This window comes from Mesitornis unicolor, unplaced genomic scaffold (genome assembly GCF_000695765.1).
Source record: "Mesitornis unicolor isolate BGI_N332 unplaced genomic scaffold, ASM69576v1 scaffold4676, whole genome shotgun sequence".
Taxonomy (NCBI): Eukaryota; Metazoa; Chordata; class Aves; order Mesitornithiformes; family Mesitornithidae; genus Mesitornis; species Mesitornis unicolor.
Genome location: NW_010191548.1, coordinates 86,649 through 106,309, shown reverse-complemented (window position 1 = coordinate 106,309; position 19,661 = coordinate 86,649). Strand labels below are relative to the sequence as shown.

At 34.2% G+C, this 19,661-nt stretch overlaps 1 protein-coding gene across 1 annotated transcript in view; it reads right to left on the bottom strand.

The window, feature by feature from the left end:
• Positions 1-1,650: 1,650 nt before the first annotated feature.
• LOC104542448 (cadherin-18) overlaps positions 1,651-19,661 on the bottom strand; it is an 88,344-nt gene continuing 70,333 nt past the window's right edge. Inside the window, exons 5-6 of the mRNA XM_010186765.1 lie at positions 8,502-8,689; positions 1,651-1,956 (exon numbers count right to left, since the gene is read on the bottom strand). Coding sequence (XP_010185067.1) covers positions 1,651-1,956; positions 8,502-8,689 — 494 coding nt within the window. The remainder of the gene's footprint in view (positions 1,957-8,501; positions 8,690-19,661) is intronic.

Here is a 19,661-nt window from a genome sequence, read left to right as displayed (position 1 = left end):
CACTTGCATGAGGAAGTTATCGTCAATGCACAGTTATAGTCAAATCTGCACTTGTCCTTCTTACTCCCAGACTACCATGATGACTAATCTGATTGTGTTAGCTGTTGTTTCAGAATTATAGTATTAAAACTACAAGCACTTGGCAGTTATTTTCAGTGAAATTTTCTAATTTATTTAAACACAAATAACACAGTGGCGATTTTCCAAAGGTAATAATTTGCCACTAAGAAATTGTATATATTGTCTGACACTAAACATTTTGAATCTTAAGAGTATTAGCAAAAGAGAAACATAAAACCGTGATGTTTTCATTGTTCTGCAAAAATTGTTTCATCTTGCTAAGATTGTTACACATACCCAGCAGATTTCAACTGAGTCAAGAGACTAAAAATGCCCAATTAGCTTAAGGAAAACAGTTTTTCAAGTATATACTCATATGATTTCCACAAAGACTATACCATTATGTCATAAAAAGCAATAGCATCAAATTTGTATTCATAAAGAATTTTTTTTCTGAAACATTTTAAATCCACTATGACCTTCAGGACAAACATTCATGTATTCCACAAAATTCTCACACTGTTTGTCAGTTTAGAAAGTAAGTCATCACACAAATGAATCCAGTAAAAAAAGTAATTGGATCCTATTAAAGTTGAAAACATATAATTAATGACCTTACTCTAAACCAGTAATGAATTTAAACACCAATATGAGAGCGTTCAAGGTTAAATCTAAATGCTCTTAAATTTAAAAGAAGTCAAATTTATATCCATATGCATATTTCTGGCATCAATGCTTTTTCAAGCTTGCTGTGGGGTATTTCCAGTATGATTTCATTTCCTTGGTTCAGACCATGACCTATTTCCAAGCCAGTTCTGTTATTATATGAAGTATTCTACCCAGAGCAGTAACACAGAAGTCTTCTTTTTTTAAGGAGAACATTTTCTTTTGCAATTAATTTAATTAAAAAGACTATAAAAATCTTTCCTTCCTAGTATGTTGCATGCTCACTAGGTTTTCAAATGATGGATCTGATGCTGCAAGTGCTTGCTTCTCAGCACTTCTTTCTGCCCTAGACCTGGCAGTTGGAGATTACATGATGTATCCCTAGCAATATCAGTGGGGTACACTGTTACACCCATTCTATTATTTTGAAACCCCGCTAAAACTGAAGCGTATTACAAAATAATGGCTTCCTCCTCAAACACAATTTAGCAATAATTATACTGCATGTCTTTGAGGAGAGACATACCTAAACCAGTTCCTGTCTTGCACAAGCACCTGGCAAAACTACAACGTTCCAAGTGTGCACAGGGCTGGCATCATACCAGCATGACAGGGGAAAAACATTGTTATAATCCCAAACAGATTTACAACTAGTGGCAGGATACTGATTGGCAGCAGGAGAGTGAAGTGCACCATTTTATATGATGTTTTGTGTGCTAATGGGAGATTTGCTGTTACAGAAACTAGTGCCCATATACCAATGCTCAGACCAATAACTAGATGGCAATTTTAGTGCAGATGAACAAAAGGTTGAAGATTATATTATTAATCTAATCCATACAGACCAATTATGACACTGTTCTGCCCTGTGCTTCCCTTTATGTACTATAATAAAAGACATAGTTTCATCCATGACAGATCTCATTAACCCTTTAGCAAGCGGAATTCAATCCCGTATAATTTGGATTTACTATACCTCACTAAACTGTTGGCACTGTCAGGATCTTGTGCTGTTACTGTGCCAACAGTAGTCCCAATGTTTGCATTTTCATAAACTTCCATGACATAGGAAGGCATAGTGAAGAGCGGAGGTTCATCCACATCGCCAACAATGATCTTCAACATTGTTACATCTTTAAATGGTCCCAAGTGTGAAAAGCGGAAGTCAAGGTGAGTATTTGCTCCTTCTATATTAAGTGTATATGATTTCTTTTTTTCATAGTTGAGTGGCTGTTGGCAGGAAAGAAAAAGATATATTAATACCATTCTTTGCTTCAGTTTAGCCGGCTAGAAAGCTAACTACATCTTTTCCACTTAAACTGCATTTTGTCATGTTACTGGAAAGGGACAATATTCTGTGATATTCTGCCATATCTTGTAAATAGAAGGATATATATGAAGCAGGATGGATTTAGGTTTTCTCTACAAAGGAACTGTGGGCAAGGTACCATTTCTGGAAAAACTCAGGGTTTAGAATGAGCACCAGATTCTTCTTCCATGATAATATAAATTCTCTGAATTGTATCGCCTTTGAATTTTTATTGGTCAGTGCTAAATACTTTCAAGAGTTAGACTGATGTATCCCAAATTAAATTAACTTCATAACTTTAATTAACATGTTTAATAGACAGTGATAGGGATACTAAAATTCTTTTGGGCATCTATTCTCTTAAAATCTCAACTAAAAAAAAAAAAAAGCAACTCCTTGCAGGAAAACACTCAATTATCATAAGAGATGGGAAAGTAAATGTGTAAGACCAACATAAACATGTGTTTTTGTGTTCTTGTAATCTGAAAGGTTGCATCGCTATATTCTAGACAATGTTCTTTTAAATTCTTCACCAGCAGCAATGAGACAGACAACAATTATTACAGGGCTACAAATGTATAGCTTCAGTCAATTGATAAAGAATGACAGGTAGGTTAATATCTATTATTACACCAAGCAAAGCAGGCAGTTTGTACAAATATATATATACTACTAAGTTTCCAACAGTGTCAGAACATAGGCATAACACTAAAAGAAGTTATATACACATGAAATTTAATTATTTTTTTTTACAATAGAAATTATTATGGCATTATGGCATGACAGAATTCCACTACGATTAATATCGTTCTGTGTGGACCTGACAGTCTGCCTGAACAGAACTCAGTACAAGTCCTCAAGCTTAACTGGTATTTCCTATCACCACAAAAAGTGGAAAAGCAGTACTGAAGGGAAGAAATATGAGGAACAAAATCTGTGATTTGTCAGTGTTAGTGTGTATTTTGTAAATAAACTCTACAGTAACTTTGACTGATGATGTATAGGAAAAATAGTCAGGATTTATATATGCTATATATTTCTTTGAGTTCTCCTCTATGTGTTGAAGAACAATTAATTCATTCTCTTAACTCTAATGGCATGAAACCCTTTTGTTTTTTGCTTTCTCTGTCTCTCTTTCCTGAATATATAAATAAAAGTTTTAAAGACATGGAAATTTACCATAGCCTGATAAATCTATTAGTATATTAAAAGAGCTAAGTATACTACTCAAATTAAATGAATTCATAACGAAATGTAAGTTTAGTAAATTTAACTTGGATGTTGTCCAGTATTTTACATTGTATTTCTGTTATGAGCAGGGAAATATTAAATAGTAATTTGCATTGGTCTGCAGCATATATATTCTCAGATTAAACAAGTTTACAATAGGATTGCAAATCGTAACTATGATGCCTTCTTGGAAAATTAACTTAAGTTTATACTGATAATAGTTGGATTAGGCTGTATAGGAAGATTAATTTCTCCAAGAAAACAAACGAGGAATAATACAAAGTCTGAAGTCTTGTGGTTTTTTTGTGGGTTTTTTTTGTAGTTATTCAGTTATTATCAATTTTTTATTGTCTAGAAATACAAGAATAATTCATTCAGACAACCTGAAAAAGCTGACATTTCAATGATAGCTAAAGTAGATTTTTACCTTTATTTTCTTCTTCTTCCTGTGATGTCTTGTGCTGGTTTTGGCTGGGATAGAGTTATTTTGTTTCATATGAGCTTGTCTGAGTCTAAGTTTTGGATTTGTGATGAAAACAGTGTTGATAATGGAGGAATGTTTTAGTTACTGCTGAGCAGTGCTTACACGGAGTCAGAGCCTTTTCTGCTTCTCACCCCAGCCCACCAGCGAGTAGGCTGCGGGTGCACAAGAAGTTGAGAGGGGTCACAGCTGGGACAGCTGACACCAGCTGACCAAAGGGACATTCCATGCCATGTGACATCATGCTCAGCATATAAAGCTGGGAGAAGAAGAAGGAAGCAGGGGATATTCACAGTTACAGTGTTTTCCTTCCCAAGTAACCATTATGCATGATGGAGCCCTGCTTTCCTGGAGATGGTTGAACATCTGCCTGCCTATGGGAAGTAGTGAATTAATTCCTTGGGTTTTTTTGCTTGTGAATGTGGCTTTTGCTTTACCTATTAAACTGTCTTTATTTCACCCATGGGTTTTCTCACTTTTACTCTTCTGATTCTCTCCCCCAAAATCACCATTGGAGGAGAGAGTGAGCAGCTGGGTGGTGCTTAGTTGCTGGCTGGGGTTAAACTGTGATATGTCTCTGAATTAAAGAATCAGATATGTGGACATAAGAGAAAAAGAGCTTACACTTCTGCACTGTGATTCACAGATGTGAATAAACAACAGTAGTTTCAATATTGAGCTCTTTTAGACAGAAAAGACATATACTGTACTAAGGATTATAATTACCAGGGGCTGCAAATACTAGCATTTCTTTTTTGTTTTCCTTGTTCTCTCCTGAGATGTAAGGAAATTTACAAGCAAAGTATGCCCTGTGATATTCCACATCTTTGAACAACTCGCAAGTTCAGTTGTTTCCTTTTGCTTTTCATAAAATATTAAAAAACTGAAATCTTGTTGCAATTTGAATCTACAAAACTGCTAGGGTTCTGCTTAAACACTGTGTATGTATTAAAATTGGCATTTATTTTACCTTTCAAGAACAAATTGGGCACCCATTTATAGTCAGTCTAATGTAAGAAATTTGCTTATAGATTCATCCATTATTTCAGGCAATCTGAGCTGTTTACCAGCAGGAGTTTTTTACTCCCATCCTAAAATACCTATTCTCAGCAAGAGTTCAAGCATAAAAACGATAATGCAAAATGACTTTTGTTTACAAAGGAAATACTTCAACTCTTTCATCAGATTCACAATACGACTTATTTAACTCCAAATAGCCCAAAAAACCAATGTGGCTCTGTCCTTTCTAAACCTCTGCTCTCTCCAAGAGAAGTAAATACTCAAATAAATGACTTGTAAAGTCATTCACTTGTAATGTGTAAAACTTAAGGTTAAATTCTCTTTCATTTAACTCACACACAGGCCTTGAGTATCAGTCATCTATCTCAGTCATTAGCTGTAGCCAATGTAGTAAGAGAGCCAGCACTATCCTGTCTCTCTAGAAATATAGATGATAATTTCTACATTTCTTTAAAATTGTCCCAACACTGAAGTTTATTAACTCTTTCCTGGAAAAAAAAGAAAAAATTCAAATTTTAGATAGACCTAACCAGAATTTTTATTCATGTTTCTTGTTTTCCCAAAGCACAATATGTTTCCACAACCATTACTCACATGTCTTCAGTATGTATTAATTAGATATTCTGATTTTCATGTAAACCTGAAAATATTAAATGTAGCTCAAGTTACCAGGCACAAGGCTAACTGGAATATACTGCTGTTCATTATATTGAAGTTTGTGTATCGAATATCAGACTCCCAAAAGGAATAGCAGAATTTTATGAGAGGTATATAACTACTTCCTGAACATCCCCCATCTCATTATACGAAATGGGAGAGACATGGGCTGTTCAGACTATTACTTTTCTGGAAAGCTTGAGTAATACTTGAAGATCTGAGGTCAGGAAAGTGCTAGCATACTTCTCCAAAAGTCACAAGAAGTGGGAAACATGCTGACCAGGCATTCTCTGAAGGAAACCTAATGGCTTTCACTGTACTTTTTTGTTTTGGTTTCCACTCAAAAAGAGAATTGCATGAAGCAAAGGTGAAATCCCTCATGACTCTTTCCAAAACCTATGTAGCAGGATCTTTCAGATGGAAGGGTGGCTCTGCAGGGTTTGTCAATAGGCGAGATGATGAAAGTACCAGACATTTAGTGTCAGCCCAGAGTGAGACTAGAAAAGATTCCTTTCAGCATTCACAAACTTTTCACTCCTGTTGATCAGCCTAGCACGGAAGCGCTGAGAAATCTGATTTTTGCATCAGAACCTCAAACAAGTGAAGTTTCAAAATATTTGAGAAGGACTTTAGATCTTCAGGCACAATAATATATTTACTTCTGGATTTTCTGATTTGCCTACCATACATTATTCCAGAGGACTATAAGAAAGAGGAAAAATAATTTTATCCCACTATTACAGAAGGTATTGGCATCTGATATATGAAATAAAACCGATTCTGGTTTTAGTGGAGATTATCTGGTTTGAGTAGGCTATTAAACTAATTCAGCTTCAAACCCAATCTAAATTGAAAGCAATTATAGCACACAGTATATAAAATACTTATTAAACTGCATGCAAGGTCTGAATAAAAAAAAATAATTAAAAACTGAGATTACCTTTTTGTACTGTACAAGGGGATAGTATAACATCTCTGAGGAAAGAATGGAAGCATTGCACACCAATTTATGCAGCTTTAAGCACTGAATTTCTACTCAGCTGAAATAAAACATTACCTAAGCAAAATGTACCCCTTCTTGTCTTGATGGGAAAATGACTCACTGTCATGTTTGTATGAGAGCAGGCAACATATGCTTTTGTCAAATTCTAAAACATACTGAAAATTTGTCTGAATCTATTTTGTCTGCCAAAAACAGTAAGGAATGTGATTTTACATATTTTATATATAGACTTGTTCATTTTGTTGCAAATTCTTCCTTTCTGCTTCAAGTTCTCAATAGGCATAAATGTGGTATTTAATGAACAATAGTCAATGTGAACTTTTAAACAGAGAATAATGTTCATTTTGAAGAAGAAATGACAGATTATGGCATTAGCTACATCAAGGCCACCAGGAAATAACTTCAGTATTATAAAAAAGACCAAGTTTACTTTTATGTGATTTAAAAAGGGTAGTATTACACAACCTCTATAAAAGACACCAAATTAAAACTTTTTAAGATACTAGGAACCAGTTTTAAATTATTATGAATTACAAAAATAACATTTTCTTCAGTTGCTAAATCTTTTTGAGACATTAAATAAAAATTTACATACAAACATGTCTCTTCAGATGTAAAAACCTCATCATTCTTTATCATAGTTTTTAATTATTCTTTTTCCCATATTTTCTCTGGTTTTCATTCCTTCTACTGTTAATCAGGCCCAGAATACATATTACCAAATATGAATACCAATTCACTTTTATCTTTTAGGCTGCGTGGTTATAATTGATGCCTACAAGACTCAGTAACAACAATTCCATATGAGAATTGCTAACTGATGTCTGTTAGTCCAAGTGAAAACCGAAATCAAGAAATTATTTCTCTTTGTTTGAAAGATTTATTTTTTAGAAAACATTATTTAATGTACCCGTCTCTCTGAGTTATTGTAAAAGTAAATTTAAATCTAGAGATAGAATATCAGCATGAATTGGCAGACACTTTAGGAAATGTTCACTATGAACTCAGTTCAGCAGACTTAATATAGAGATTAAATTATCTACGGAATAAGATTTGTGCATGGAATTCAGTTAAGAATGAAATTAAATGGCAATAACACTTTATAATTAATAGTATAAACAGACTGGGATAAATATAGGGAATTCATATTAATTATAACTGTGTGATGGTTTGACCAGTTATATTTTGAGTCTTTACAAGCAAGTCAATATTTACATTACACAGTGCACAATACTTGACCCTTCAGATGCCATCTGTCAAGAAAGTCAAAGCATAACAGACTATAAAAACTGAATTATATGTTAATTCATAGAATCATAGAGTGGTTTGGGTTGTAAGTAACCTTCAATATCATCTAGTCTAACCCCCATGTCATGGCCAGGGATACCACCCACTAGATCAGGTTGCTCAAAGCCCCATCTGACCTGGCCTTGAAGACTTCCAGGGGGGAGGCATCCACAACTTCCCTGGACAACCTGTTCCAGCGTCTCATCACCCTCATAGTAAAGAATTTCTTCCTAATATGTAGTCTAAATCTACTCCCTCTTAGTTTGAATTCATTACTCCTTGTCCTGTCACTCCACATCCTTGTAAAAAGTCCTTCTTCAGTTTTCTCATAGGCCCCCTTCAGGTACTGGGAGGCTGCTATAAGGTCTTCCTGGAATTGCCACACGTGAACTTTCTATGTCAAGATTCATGCAGTCTGGAGTCAACAGTATAACTCTCAGCCAAGCTTTACTTTTTTCTAAGAAATTTAATGTGCAAAACCATCATTCAGAAAAAATAGTCTTAATAAAAACATTCAGTGAGATTTAGTTTATTATAAAGATTAGATATGACCATTCAAAAAGCAGAGAAGATTTAAATAACTGTTTATTTTCTTGAATTTCTTTTCTCCCTTCCTTTCTTGCAAATAATTAAAGTGTCTCAGGAAGGAACATGAAGCTTAAGCTGCTGAAATTCATGGTTCAATAGGTTTACACAGTAAAATATCTTGATCATGCTACCTGTTTATTCACCATTCATCACTATATTTTAAATATATACACAGGGAACTTTCAAAATCTATTGCTTACCTTCTTCAGCAAAATAATTCCTTCTCTTGTTTCTTTGTCAGTAGATATGGAGAACACCCCAGCGCCATCACCATTTATAATTGTATACTTCATCTCCGCATTTGAACCAGTGTCTGCATCATTTGCTTTTATTTTGCCAACTGCCGATCCAACTTGAGCTGATTCAGGAACGTATAGTTGATAATGTTCTGAAGGGGAAAAAAGAACACAATAGCTTGGACATTTTCTAGCCAAACTAAATTAGACTGTTATGTGCTTGATATACTTCTGAGTAAATGGAAGAGTATTTCATAAGCAAAACTGACAAATAAAGCTATGAACTTATTTAGATTCCTGAAAGAATTCAAAAGGGAATTGTATTTTACTTGTGATGATTCATTCCCTATTCAAAATCCAAATTACCTAATGTAGGACTGGTTTTCACAGTTATTTTTGCTGTTCATCACATAACAGAAATTAACTCTGAAGCTTACTTCACACCAGTATTTTACAAGTTTATATTCTCCATAACCAAAATATATTTATCTTCACCAACTTACCATCAAATAGGTAGTCAAATGACTATTTCTGAACTGGACAATCTTTGTAAGTTACATTTATAATTTGTTTTTCTGAGATCCAATCAGTTTTGCAATATTGCATTGACATTTTGTAACATCCAATCAATTCTTATTTTCTTCTACAGAAAAATGCAATACTTTCTGATATTTTACCATAACCATTTTGTAGTGGTTGTGTTGCTGCACAAAACTCTTTGCACAAAAATTTTACTTGATGTCCATGGTAAAGCAAGTTGAACATAATGGGTACATAAAAGTATTACACAATTGTGCCCATAAAAAGCATCTATAACAACCACGACCTCCTTTCAGTGTTTCTATAACCTGTTACATTAATCATTAGAAATGAAATACTTTTCTGAAGAATAATTTTCTTAATTTTTTTTTTGTCCTTTTGGATTAAATCTTCTACAGGTACAGAGTTGCCTGGAGGACAGGAAGGCTCCACAAGGAGAAAAAATTGGTAAACAGACACAAAATGATTACATAAACCTCAACTTCTGTCTGAAACTAGGCCAGAAAGGCATCTTAAAGAAATTTTCTCCAATAATGTTAGTGTTGTAACACAGCAGGGATACTGAAACCTACATGAGAATACACATTCTTCTTTTGTGTGTACATACCAAAAACCCATCAAAATAACCTCCTCCTCCAGATTCCCCCCCACCCAACAGTCACAGTGTTCACATTACAGGCCAAGCACCAAAACAGAAAAGAGAGCCAAAAGACAACTTCTGTTGGTATATATCTTCTGAAAGTCTACAGAGATTCCTCTGTATTCCTCTTAAGCATTCTGCAATAGTGAATGCAACAGTGCAACACAGGTGCACCAGAGCAGATCAGAAGATGCAACATATCAAAGTTAACATGGTGCTACAGTTTTCTGAGTCTAAACCAGCTAGCATGACTGCCGAGGTACCCTCAGTAAGCGTGTAGAAAGAGAAAGGCAAAATTTGAACATGCGGTCTGGCAGAAAAACATTATCTGTTGGATGGATAGAAGAATTACGAATGTACAAATGTTTCAAATGCAGAAGGAATGGTTGTGATCACTAAATTACAACTAACTAACTTTAGACACCTCTTAGAAAATAGATTATAATAAATTTATCTAATTCTCTGAATAATGGTTCCTATACCTATTTATAGTCTTGAATTTTTTTGGTAATAGTGGCCCATAATACTAATAAACAAACAGTAGTGTGTGAAGGATGGATGAGTCTGCTAAACTTTGTTAGTCCAAAAAGAGAGGTTTCCCGGGGGGGCAGGGGCGACAGTCCATGCGTTAGAGAAATCTCAAGAGAAACAAGAAATGTCCAGCAGAATGAGAGAAAAAGTAAAATTTACCCTGTAAAACAGAAAATGCCAATGCTGATGTAACAAGAATATTGCTTGCTAGTCGATCCAATTAAAATGTATATCTAATTCTTTGATGCAATTCTTTGATATGCATATAAAAACCGTCTTCACAAATTTCCAAGCAAATGATCTGCCATGCATATTTTTGTAATGCTTTCTGCTTGCAGATTATGTCAACTGACACTTTCATGTTGCTGGTTGCTTCATTTCATACATAAAATTATAGTGATGGGATGAGATTCATTTTGGAATTTACTTATTGTTAAAATAAATGTGAAATGTGGTCCTTTGACATTTTTGCTCTGACTAATGCATTCCGAAAAGGAAAAGGTTGAGGCCATAAAGAATATGTTATGTAGAGGTCATAAAGAATATGTTACATAATCAAACCACTTCAGGAACTGGAAGTGTTATAACCCATATGATAGGGTGAACTAATTAGAGACTTCCAAATAGTCAAGCTAGTTCAAATATATCCACATGACAGTACACTCTGCTTTATAATCACACCCCAAGTGTTAACCATCTGTTTCAGAAAAATCATTTTACTGATACGAGCTTCAAACATTCTGAAATATTAAAACTTCAAACAAAACAAATATTTGAAATCATTAATTATCTGCCAGTATTTGTAGAACTGAGATGTTTCCGAAAAAATAATGGAATGAAAACTGTTAAAAAAGAAAAACTCCTAGATCATAAGGTCAGAGATGTCTCCCCATGAGTATTTAACCACTGCTTCACAGAGACAGCCTGAAGATATCTGATGTAGACATGAACCAAATAGGTAATTACAAACAATGTTATCTAAAACCAACAAACAGGTAAGAGGATAAAACATATTATAGACATTTATTTAGACTAACAGTGGAAATTGGAATTGTTCTTACTAACCACTAAATCGTTGTAAACTTTATTACTGGAAAGTCAGGGAACCAGCTAAAGGTTCAGTTGAACATTTCTGTGGGCATCTAATACATTTTGATAGGACATTAAAAATAATGCGCAATGGGTATACTGTGAATTTATGATTCTTTATTGTAAGCTATGTCTTAAACCTCTAAAAATTGGTTGGGAAGTTAGAAGACCTGAGGATCAGGGTCAACATCAAAACTCTTTTACCAAATCTGTCCAATTTGAACCAATTGTTCCTCTGCTCCCAGCATCGCAGCTTTCCAGGAGATGTTGTAAAGCAGAAATTTCAAACAGTCTCAGGGATGCTCTAAGTTGTTCTAGAGAAGCTGTGCGCTGGCTTACAGATCAAGATTCTGTAGAGGTTGATTTGGTTCTTTTCTGGATTTTAATCTATGCTAATTGAAACATTATTCAAATACATGCAGGTGATCTTCATCTTTCAATAAAATATATGGGTTATCTGTCATTATAGTACAGAAAGAATTTATTGATCTGTAGGACAATTTACTTCACATTTCAGTAAGCTTACAGGCAACCTATAATGTTGTGTTTTACTCTCAGAAAAGCAATTTCTCTGTGTGTATCTCTCAAAAAAAGAAGTACGGCAGTGTTTAATGCAACTCAACTAGTATGTTGTTCACTTTCTTTTTTTCATTAGTCTATTTTGTTGATAATTTTGACTTACTTGTCCAGATTGAATAGTAGAAATTACCTTACTTAACAAAGGAAAGGAGGAGAGGCATAATAAGAAACCAATAGAGAAGAAAGTAAATATTTGGTCTGTTTGTTATTTGTTTAACGAAGGTATAGTTTTAGTAACATGAGGATAAATACTGCTTGGTGATGAACCAACAGATGCATTCTTTAGTACAGCACAGCTCACAAATTGATGCCCTTGTCTATCTACTAGCAAATTGATAAACACAGTAAATTATTGCCTTAACATAAAATATCACCATGGCCTAAATGTCTCCTTCTCCAGAAACATTCAAAACCTGCCTGGTCATGTTCCTGTGTGACCTACTCTAGGTGATCCTGCTCTGGCAGGGGTGTTGGACTAGATGACCTTTCAAGGTCCCTTTCAAATCCTAATATTCTGTGTGACTCTGTATATCAACGTGCTATGTGAGAAAATGTTGTTTGAACCTACAACTAGCTGAATATTCAGCCATGAGCCAAATTGCTAAGATATGGAGTATAAATGGACAGTGAGACAGGCTTAAAGTCTGATGATTATGAGCACAAAATTCAATGTGCAGCCAAATAAAATTAGTTGTTCAGGAATCAAAACCAGTGGTCAATACTATTTAATGTACTAATTAATGACCTGAATGATGGGTTGCATGTAATCCAGCAAGTCAGTGGGCAATACCAATCTGGGAAAAAGTGGTCAGTATGCTGGAATGCAGGGCTGCTGTTCAAAAGGACCTAGACAGGCTGGAGAAATGGGCTGACGGGAACCTCACAGTGTTCAGTAACGGCAACGAGGAAGGAATAACACCATTCATCATCATGCTCTTGGGACCAATTGCATGTAAAGCAGAAAAGGATCTTTCAGAACTTGACTAGACAAGGTCCTTAGCGGCTTTCCCTAACTGAACCTGACTTAAGCAGGGGTTTGGGTCAGATGACCTTCTGGAGATTCCACATGAACCTATGTTCTTGGCATTCAAGCAGTTATGCCTCACATTTTACTTCCAGTCATCTTTGATAAGACTGAAGTGCAGCTCCAACTGTGGACTGTGCTCAGCCTTAGTTGATAGCTTTCTACTACAAAGTTATTCATTCACATAGCCGCTTGTTTTCATTAAATGCAATAAATTATTCTGGATTTCTCTTCTGAGACTGCAGTTTTTTAGAAGTCTATTTCTCTCAATAGTTCTTGGACATTTGTTACATATTTCTTCACTATTCTTACTTTTTAAATCCTTATTTTTAATACAATAAAAGAAATTTTAATCCAGCATCATTATGAATACAGTAACTTTCACAATTCCAGAAGCTTAGTCAATTTTATGTCTACCATTTTTGTTCTGAATATTCTTTTTGATGACAACATCTCTTTTATACAGCTAAACTAAGGAAGAAATTGTTAAGATGTGTGTTTGGCTTATTCTTCTTCTCTGCCAAAAAAAATAATGCTTTTGTACTTCCTAAAAATATTTGAAGAGTAAGTTATTTCTTATTTGCAAATATGACAATAAACCAGTCTTCAAAACTCAGACATTTTGCTTGCCTTGAAACTTTGCAGAAATCGGGTCAATAAAGAATAAAAAAATCTTAGATGCAATACACTTTGGCTGGAAAAAGATTTGTGCCTTCTACTGCCTGTGCTTTTTACATCTCAGTGGAAACTTGGAGTTATGTTTGTTATCAAGATTGCAATCACTAATGAGGTCAATTTATGTTCCATGCAACTTTAACTTTACGGACAGTAAGTAAAAGTAGCTGAGAACCTTCTGACAGTCTCAGAGATCAAAAGTATTCTGACTGCTTGTAAAAAGTGTGAAGTTTATGCCACTCGTGGGTAAAAGCAGAAGCAGAAAGAAAACTAGATTTCCTGGATTTTCAGATTCAGTACTTTCCTGTAGGTATTGCATACCCAAATACACATTTTCTATGGAAAGGACACAAGAAAAACAACATACACAGTCCTTAGCCATCACTAATGAGCAACTTAATGGTTGGCTGTGATCTGTAGAAGCCTCTGGAGTTGTGCTGTGTTGAACACATTCTATGCCATTTACAGAGGGACCACAGCTACATGACGCAGCTTGGATCAGTGGAGAGCAATAGCAACACCTGTAAAAGGGACATGCTTCATTTGGACGGCATTTGCTTTTATCGTTTGTTTGTTTGCCTTTCCCTGGCATTAGCACAGCTAGGATTGTACTCCTATTAGGGTTTAGCTTCATAAAGGACATGAAAATTAAGGCAGTTCTGAAGAACAAACCTTAAAATAGAGCGCAAACTCTATTACTTTGTTTTAGTAAGCAAACAAAACATGTAAACAACCCTCCTCATTCCCAAGAACATTACTGTTTCATTCAGAGCCCATATGGAAAAAAATATATTCAGAGTATTTAAAAATTATTTTGATATGTAATGAATAATGTACCTTGTACATAGAAAGCCTGACAGACAATATCCAATTAAGTGAAATAAAAAGTACTGCTGGACTCCATCCTACTGTTAGAAGTAAAGTTGATGTGCATAGCTAGCATTAAAGCTCAGTTTACAGAACACATTTTCTACAAATATTGAGTTAGACTTTGACATAAATAGATTTTTCCTCTCTCAGCTTTCCTTTATATTTGATACCCTAAACAATTCTATGATCAAGTTCTATTGTTGTGAAATACTCTTGAAAAGTATTACATTTACTTCCTTCAATTTTCACAGTAAACATATGATTATCGAAATCACACTTATCTGGCTCAGGAAACAGAATATTATGAGGCTTCCTATGTGAACAAATGTCATTAAATAATTTATGTCAGATTTCAATGATAAATAAAACTATTTGGTAGCTTTAAATTCAAATATTGTGCAAATATGAGAACATATCAATCTTCTCTCAAACAAACAGAAAAAGAAGACAATTAAACAAATAACTTTATACAATACTTGTCCAGTGTATGAAGGCATATACTCAAAGATACATATACTTTATTTCTTATAACTTAACTCTCTTAGGTACTTAATGAACATCATCTTCTAAGTAATGTATTCCTCATCTCACAAGGCTATCTCTTTAAGCACATCATAGATTAATGATTGATTCTAGCATGTTAAAAAGATACAAGATAAGGGAAATTTTAGAAAATCACCCAGATCACCGAAGCTTGTCCCTTTTTACAGCTTTTCATCAGGACATTAGTGATGCTAGCTGCTTTTTAAGCAGCCTTTTGTCCTTGTGTATCCGTCTTGCTAGGCAGATGATTCTGAATACTTATTCTGGAGAATAAAAAAGCACCATATTTCTCTTATATTTAGGACTAACAGCTGTTGTCTCTTAGCCTGACACATTCAAGTCACACACCTTGACCAGGTAATATAAGCATATAATAGCATTTTCCCCTTTACATGGAGTCCTGGTTGTCACAGAAGGAATCTCATGTTCTGAAAATTGACAGAAATGGAAGCTTGCTAGCTCATATTTACCTGCCTCATGTTCAATTTCTGATGTGACACCAAAGCGATTTCTAAACAAAGAACAGTTAAGGTCAGGGGGTTTGGTGATTTACTTGCGATGATTCGGCAGTGATGATTCTGATAAAGGCAGAAAATCAGTATGCTGAACACCACCTGTACTCACAAAGGAATTGTCACTCAGTAGTCATTCACGTTGAAACAATATATAAACACAATTAGCTGAAAAAACTCCCCGTTTTTAAGAATATGAAACAAAACACTCATTGGCACCAGACTTACGCCATGTAACTATTATGTGAATAGATACTATAACAAATTTTAGTAGTTGTTTTCTTTAATAGAGAATGCAGCTTCTAAAACACTCCATGAAATGCCTTTCCAGAATTATACAGCAACCTTAAATACAGTCCTAACAACATTCTTAACAAAATAAAATTTTGCTACCTTTCTCTTCTTACACAAATAATTAAAACCTGATTTATGTAGATATCATTATAATTTCAAAAGTTATACTGAAATACTGTTTACATCTGATCAGCACTAAGAGCTGGAATTTATAGGTTACAAGTAATTACTTTGTCTTTTTTTAATCGAAGTTCCCTTGTTATTTAAGATTTCCAAATAATATATTAAATGTTCTGGATTAATCTTTATGTCTCAAGTTAGCTGAGATTAGCACATTGGGCAAGAATTCAGTTTTGCAGAAAACTCTCAGTATTAACCAGAGGTGTTTTAAAAGTGCAGGAAAAGGAATTCTCTCTGAACCACCCTTAAATTTTCTCATGAGAGTTCACCCTTTAAATCTCATTATGCTTACTCAAGTTCACAAAAACACTAAAAAGAAGCTACATTTAATTTTTAAGTAATACCTGTTTTGGACATAAAATGTATTAATATAGGCTGCTGTATTTCCTTATCACCTAGAAACTTCTAATTTCCTGGCATTTCCCCTGGCATGTGAATATATTTTAACTTTTAATGAGATATTAATAATTGCCTTTCAGTAGATTGATCATGCATACCAGGCTCATCCATTGTACTATTCACACAAGGAACTGTTCCTAGTCTAATCACTAGGAAGGAAGAATGATCCTCCCTAAATATTTAAGACAGAAAAAATAATCAAATAATATGATTATAATCTATATTTCCTTAGACAGCTTGGAACACATATATTATAAAAATTGTTGGTAACATGTAAACTATAATTCTAGAAAAACATATCCTAAATTGTGAACCACCTGTGAAAGAATCAATGAATACAGTAGTATAAAAAACTTGTCTGTGGAACAGAGGAATGAGAAAAATGAGAATTGAATAAAATTTCCAGAACAGTAACCTCAGTTTTGAAGAAAGGGAAGTAACATTTAAATGTATGTCAATTTCTGGAATGAAATGCTTCTTAATACTCCCTGGACACCGGATCATTGCTCGAGTCATCAACATAACATAAAAGACAGAATGAACAGGAAACAAAGGCGCAGCTTACCAGATGTCAGAAATATTAAGCCAAACCAGTTATCAAGTCTTTTTTTTATTTTTAATATGAGTTTCCTGAGGATACATAACTTCAGTAATAATTGTAATTCAATAGTCTCCAATAACATTTAACCCCTGTCCAGTTTCAGGCAAATCTAACAAAAGTGCAGAGGCCTCAAAGACATTATGGTTCTACATTGAGTAGAGGAGAAAACACTGCTAAAAGAAAATCAGAGAAAATTCTGCCTTACTCATCTCATTTGGCAGCAGCCAAGTGCTCAATCAGCAGGCAGATGGCTCTGGACGAGTCACCGGAGGAGGATGGGACAGGGCTACAGTGCATGGCAGTGGGAAGTGAAAGGATGACACCCGCTAAGTATGGAGATCATATGAATTGGATGTACTGTGTGGAACTAGGGATAGGGAAAGCATCATATTTGGAGTATAAATTCTAAAAGAAAATGAACAGCAGAAAATGAACTTTTGCACTTAATTAGCTATTGAGTTACATTAGCAAGTTTGGATAGTAGACACCTCAAAAGCATAAAACAGAGATAATGTCTACTTCTGGCATGTGAGCTTACTTTTTCAGAACTAGAGTGGAATATCTTCATACAGCACTCCTATATAAACATGGCTGTGTACTTTCACACAACAACATTGTAAAAAGTGAGACCAAACTCATATTCAAATTTCATATTATGTCTATATACTGCCATGAAACAACTAAGACTTAACAATCAAATTTTATAAAAAACATTTTAAACCATAACTTGTATTTAAATTCTGCTTTATCCTAAAGAACTGAGCTAGATGTTTTAAAAAACAAAATATACAAATGGAGTATCAAGGAAACACTTTCCTTGTAAAATTAGACTCTACACATAATAACTAAAGATCTTTCACACACTATACAGTGTGTAATTGTTAGCACTTGATGTACAAAACATGTCAGTGGAAGCATCTGTCTAGTGTGATGATCTTGATGCAATCAGCATCTATTGATTCTAAACAAAGCAAAACATGAAGAATCTATTCATCTTAAGACCATAGAGAATTAATGAAAGAAAACTAGACAGAAAATTCTGATATAACTCAAGGCTGATAACAGTGTCATCAGTAGATGGAACATCTTCTATCGAATTACTGAAATAAATTTATGACTATGAAATTAGGGCCCTCAGCCATTCACGAGGTGGATTCTTCAGTAGTATAACAAGAACTGAGAGATGTTGATTATTAAAAAGCAAAAATCTCCCCATGTAGAGCATTGTCTGTCACCTTCCATTAAAAGTATAGTTCATTTATAACTGGCCTCTCTAAAGAAAGGAAGTCTGTGGTAATGAAGAAAAAGAAATCAGTATTGTACAAGATGCACTAAAGTAATTGATAAGTGAAATGTATTTGAGGTTCCAGGTTATTTTCCTGATGAATTAAAAAACTCATGCCTGCTCCTGAGACATACGACTGTGTTTTGCAAGCAGAATTTTTCAGCTATGTTTTCTATTCTAGAGATTATTATTACCATGTATTTCAGAACTGCAACCATCCAATTGATAAAAGTATTCAGTAATGTTTCATATTCTTACTTCTAGACTTTTTGGTATTTTGGAAAACTGTAACTCTTCTGTTAGTAATTTCTTTGAAAGAAATTTAGAATGAGTACAGAAAAAAAAGTAAATTCATTTAAGCAGATATATTTACAACCTCTATTTCTAAGCTTTACATAGATTTTTACAGTGTCTCTTTAAGGGGGACAAATCCGGCATACCTTACTTCATATGCATCTCTAATGAACACTGATCTACCAAAGCCAGAAAGATAGGATCTTTTAAACATGTACATTGAAGCATATTTCTAAATAAAACAAATAATAAAGGTATCAATCAGATGTGCATGTTATCAAGTAAAGTACTCATACAGTTAAGAATCAGATTCAAAACTCACAAGTATGGTAATGGAGAAAAAGAAACTAACCAAAAGAGAATCTGTGGTTTAGCTGAGGCTCAGCCTCTCTGTCGCAAGGGTTATACAGTTGATATATGCAGTTTTGGTTAGCATTTCCTTTGAGTTCAATTCTGAATGTGACAAGCCTCAGTTACTCTCATTTAGCATTCCATCCAATAAGGAAATTGACGAGAAATTTAACTGAAAATCATGTCATACAAAGAAAGGAGAAGAAAAATAAACAATGAAGTTATTTCTGTTAGTGCAATACTCATGTATGATTGTAATAGGTCATGATGTTAAGATGGCCAGATTTTAGGTCGACTATACTTTCATTCTGTATTACTAACATAAAGTTACCGTTCTTTTGTGAAGGGTTTAAGCTATACTTGTTGAAAAGGAGTAAAAAAGCAATGTTACAGTCATAACTGTGGGATAGGAATCCTGTGTAAACCTGTGTAAGGAAAGATAAAGCAAATGTCTGTACTCCACAAGACTTGTTCTAGCATTAATATGTTCTGTTAAAAATAACAAATGTACTTTTTTTACTTTGCTTTGTTAAATGATGTTTTCATTAAATGTGAAACGATGTTTTGTAGTTTCCAATGATATTTTTTCAAATTTTAGAATCCCTTAAAATGTATAGAATATACATTTCTATTTGTGAAAAAGTATTAATACAGATAAAGAAATATATGTGCCAATGTACAGTTCTGCCTGCTAGTGCATTTAATATCCCAAACCTT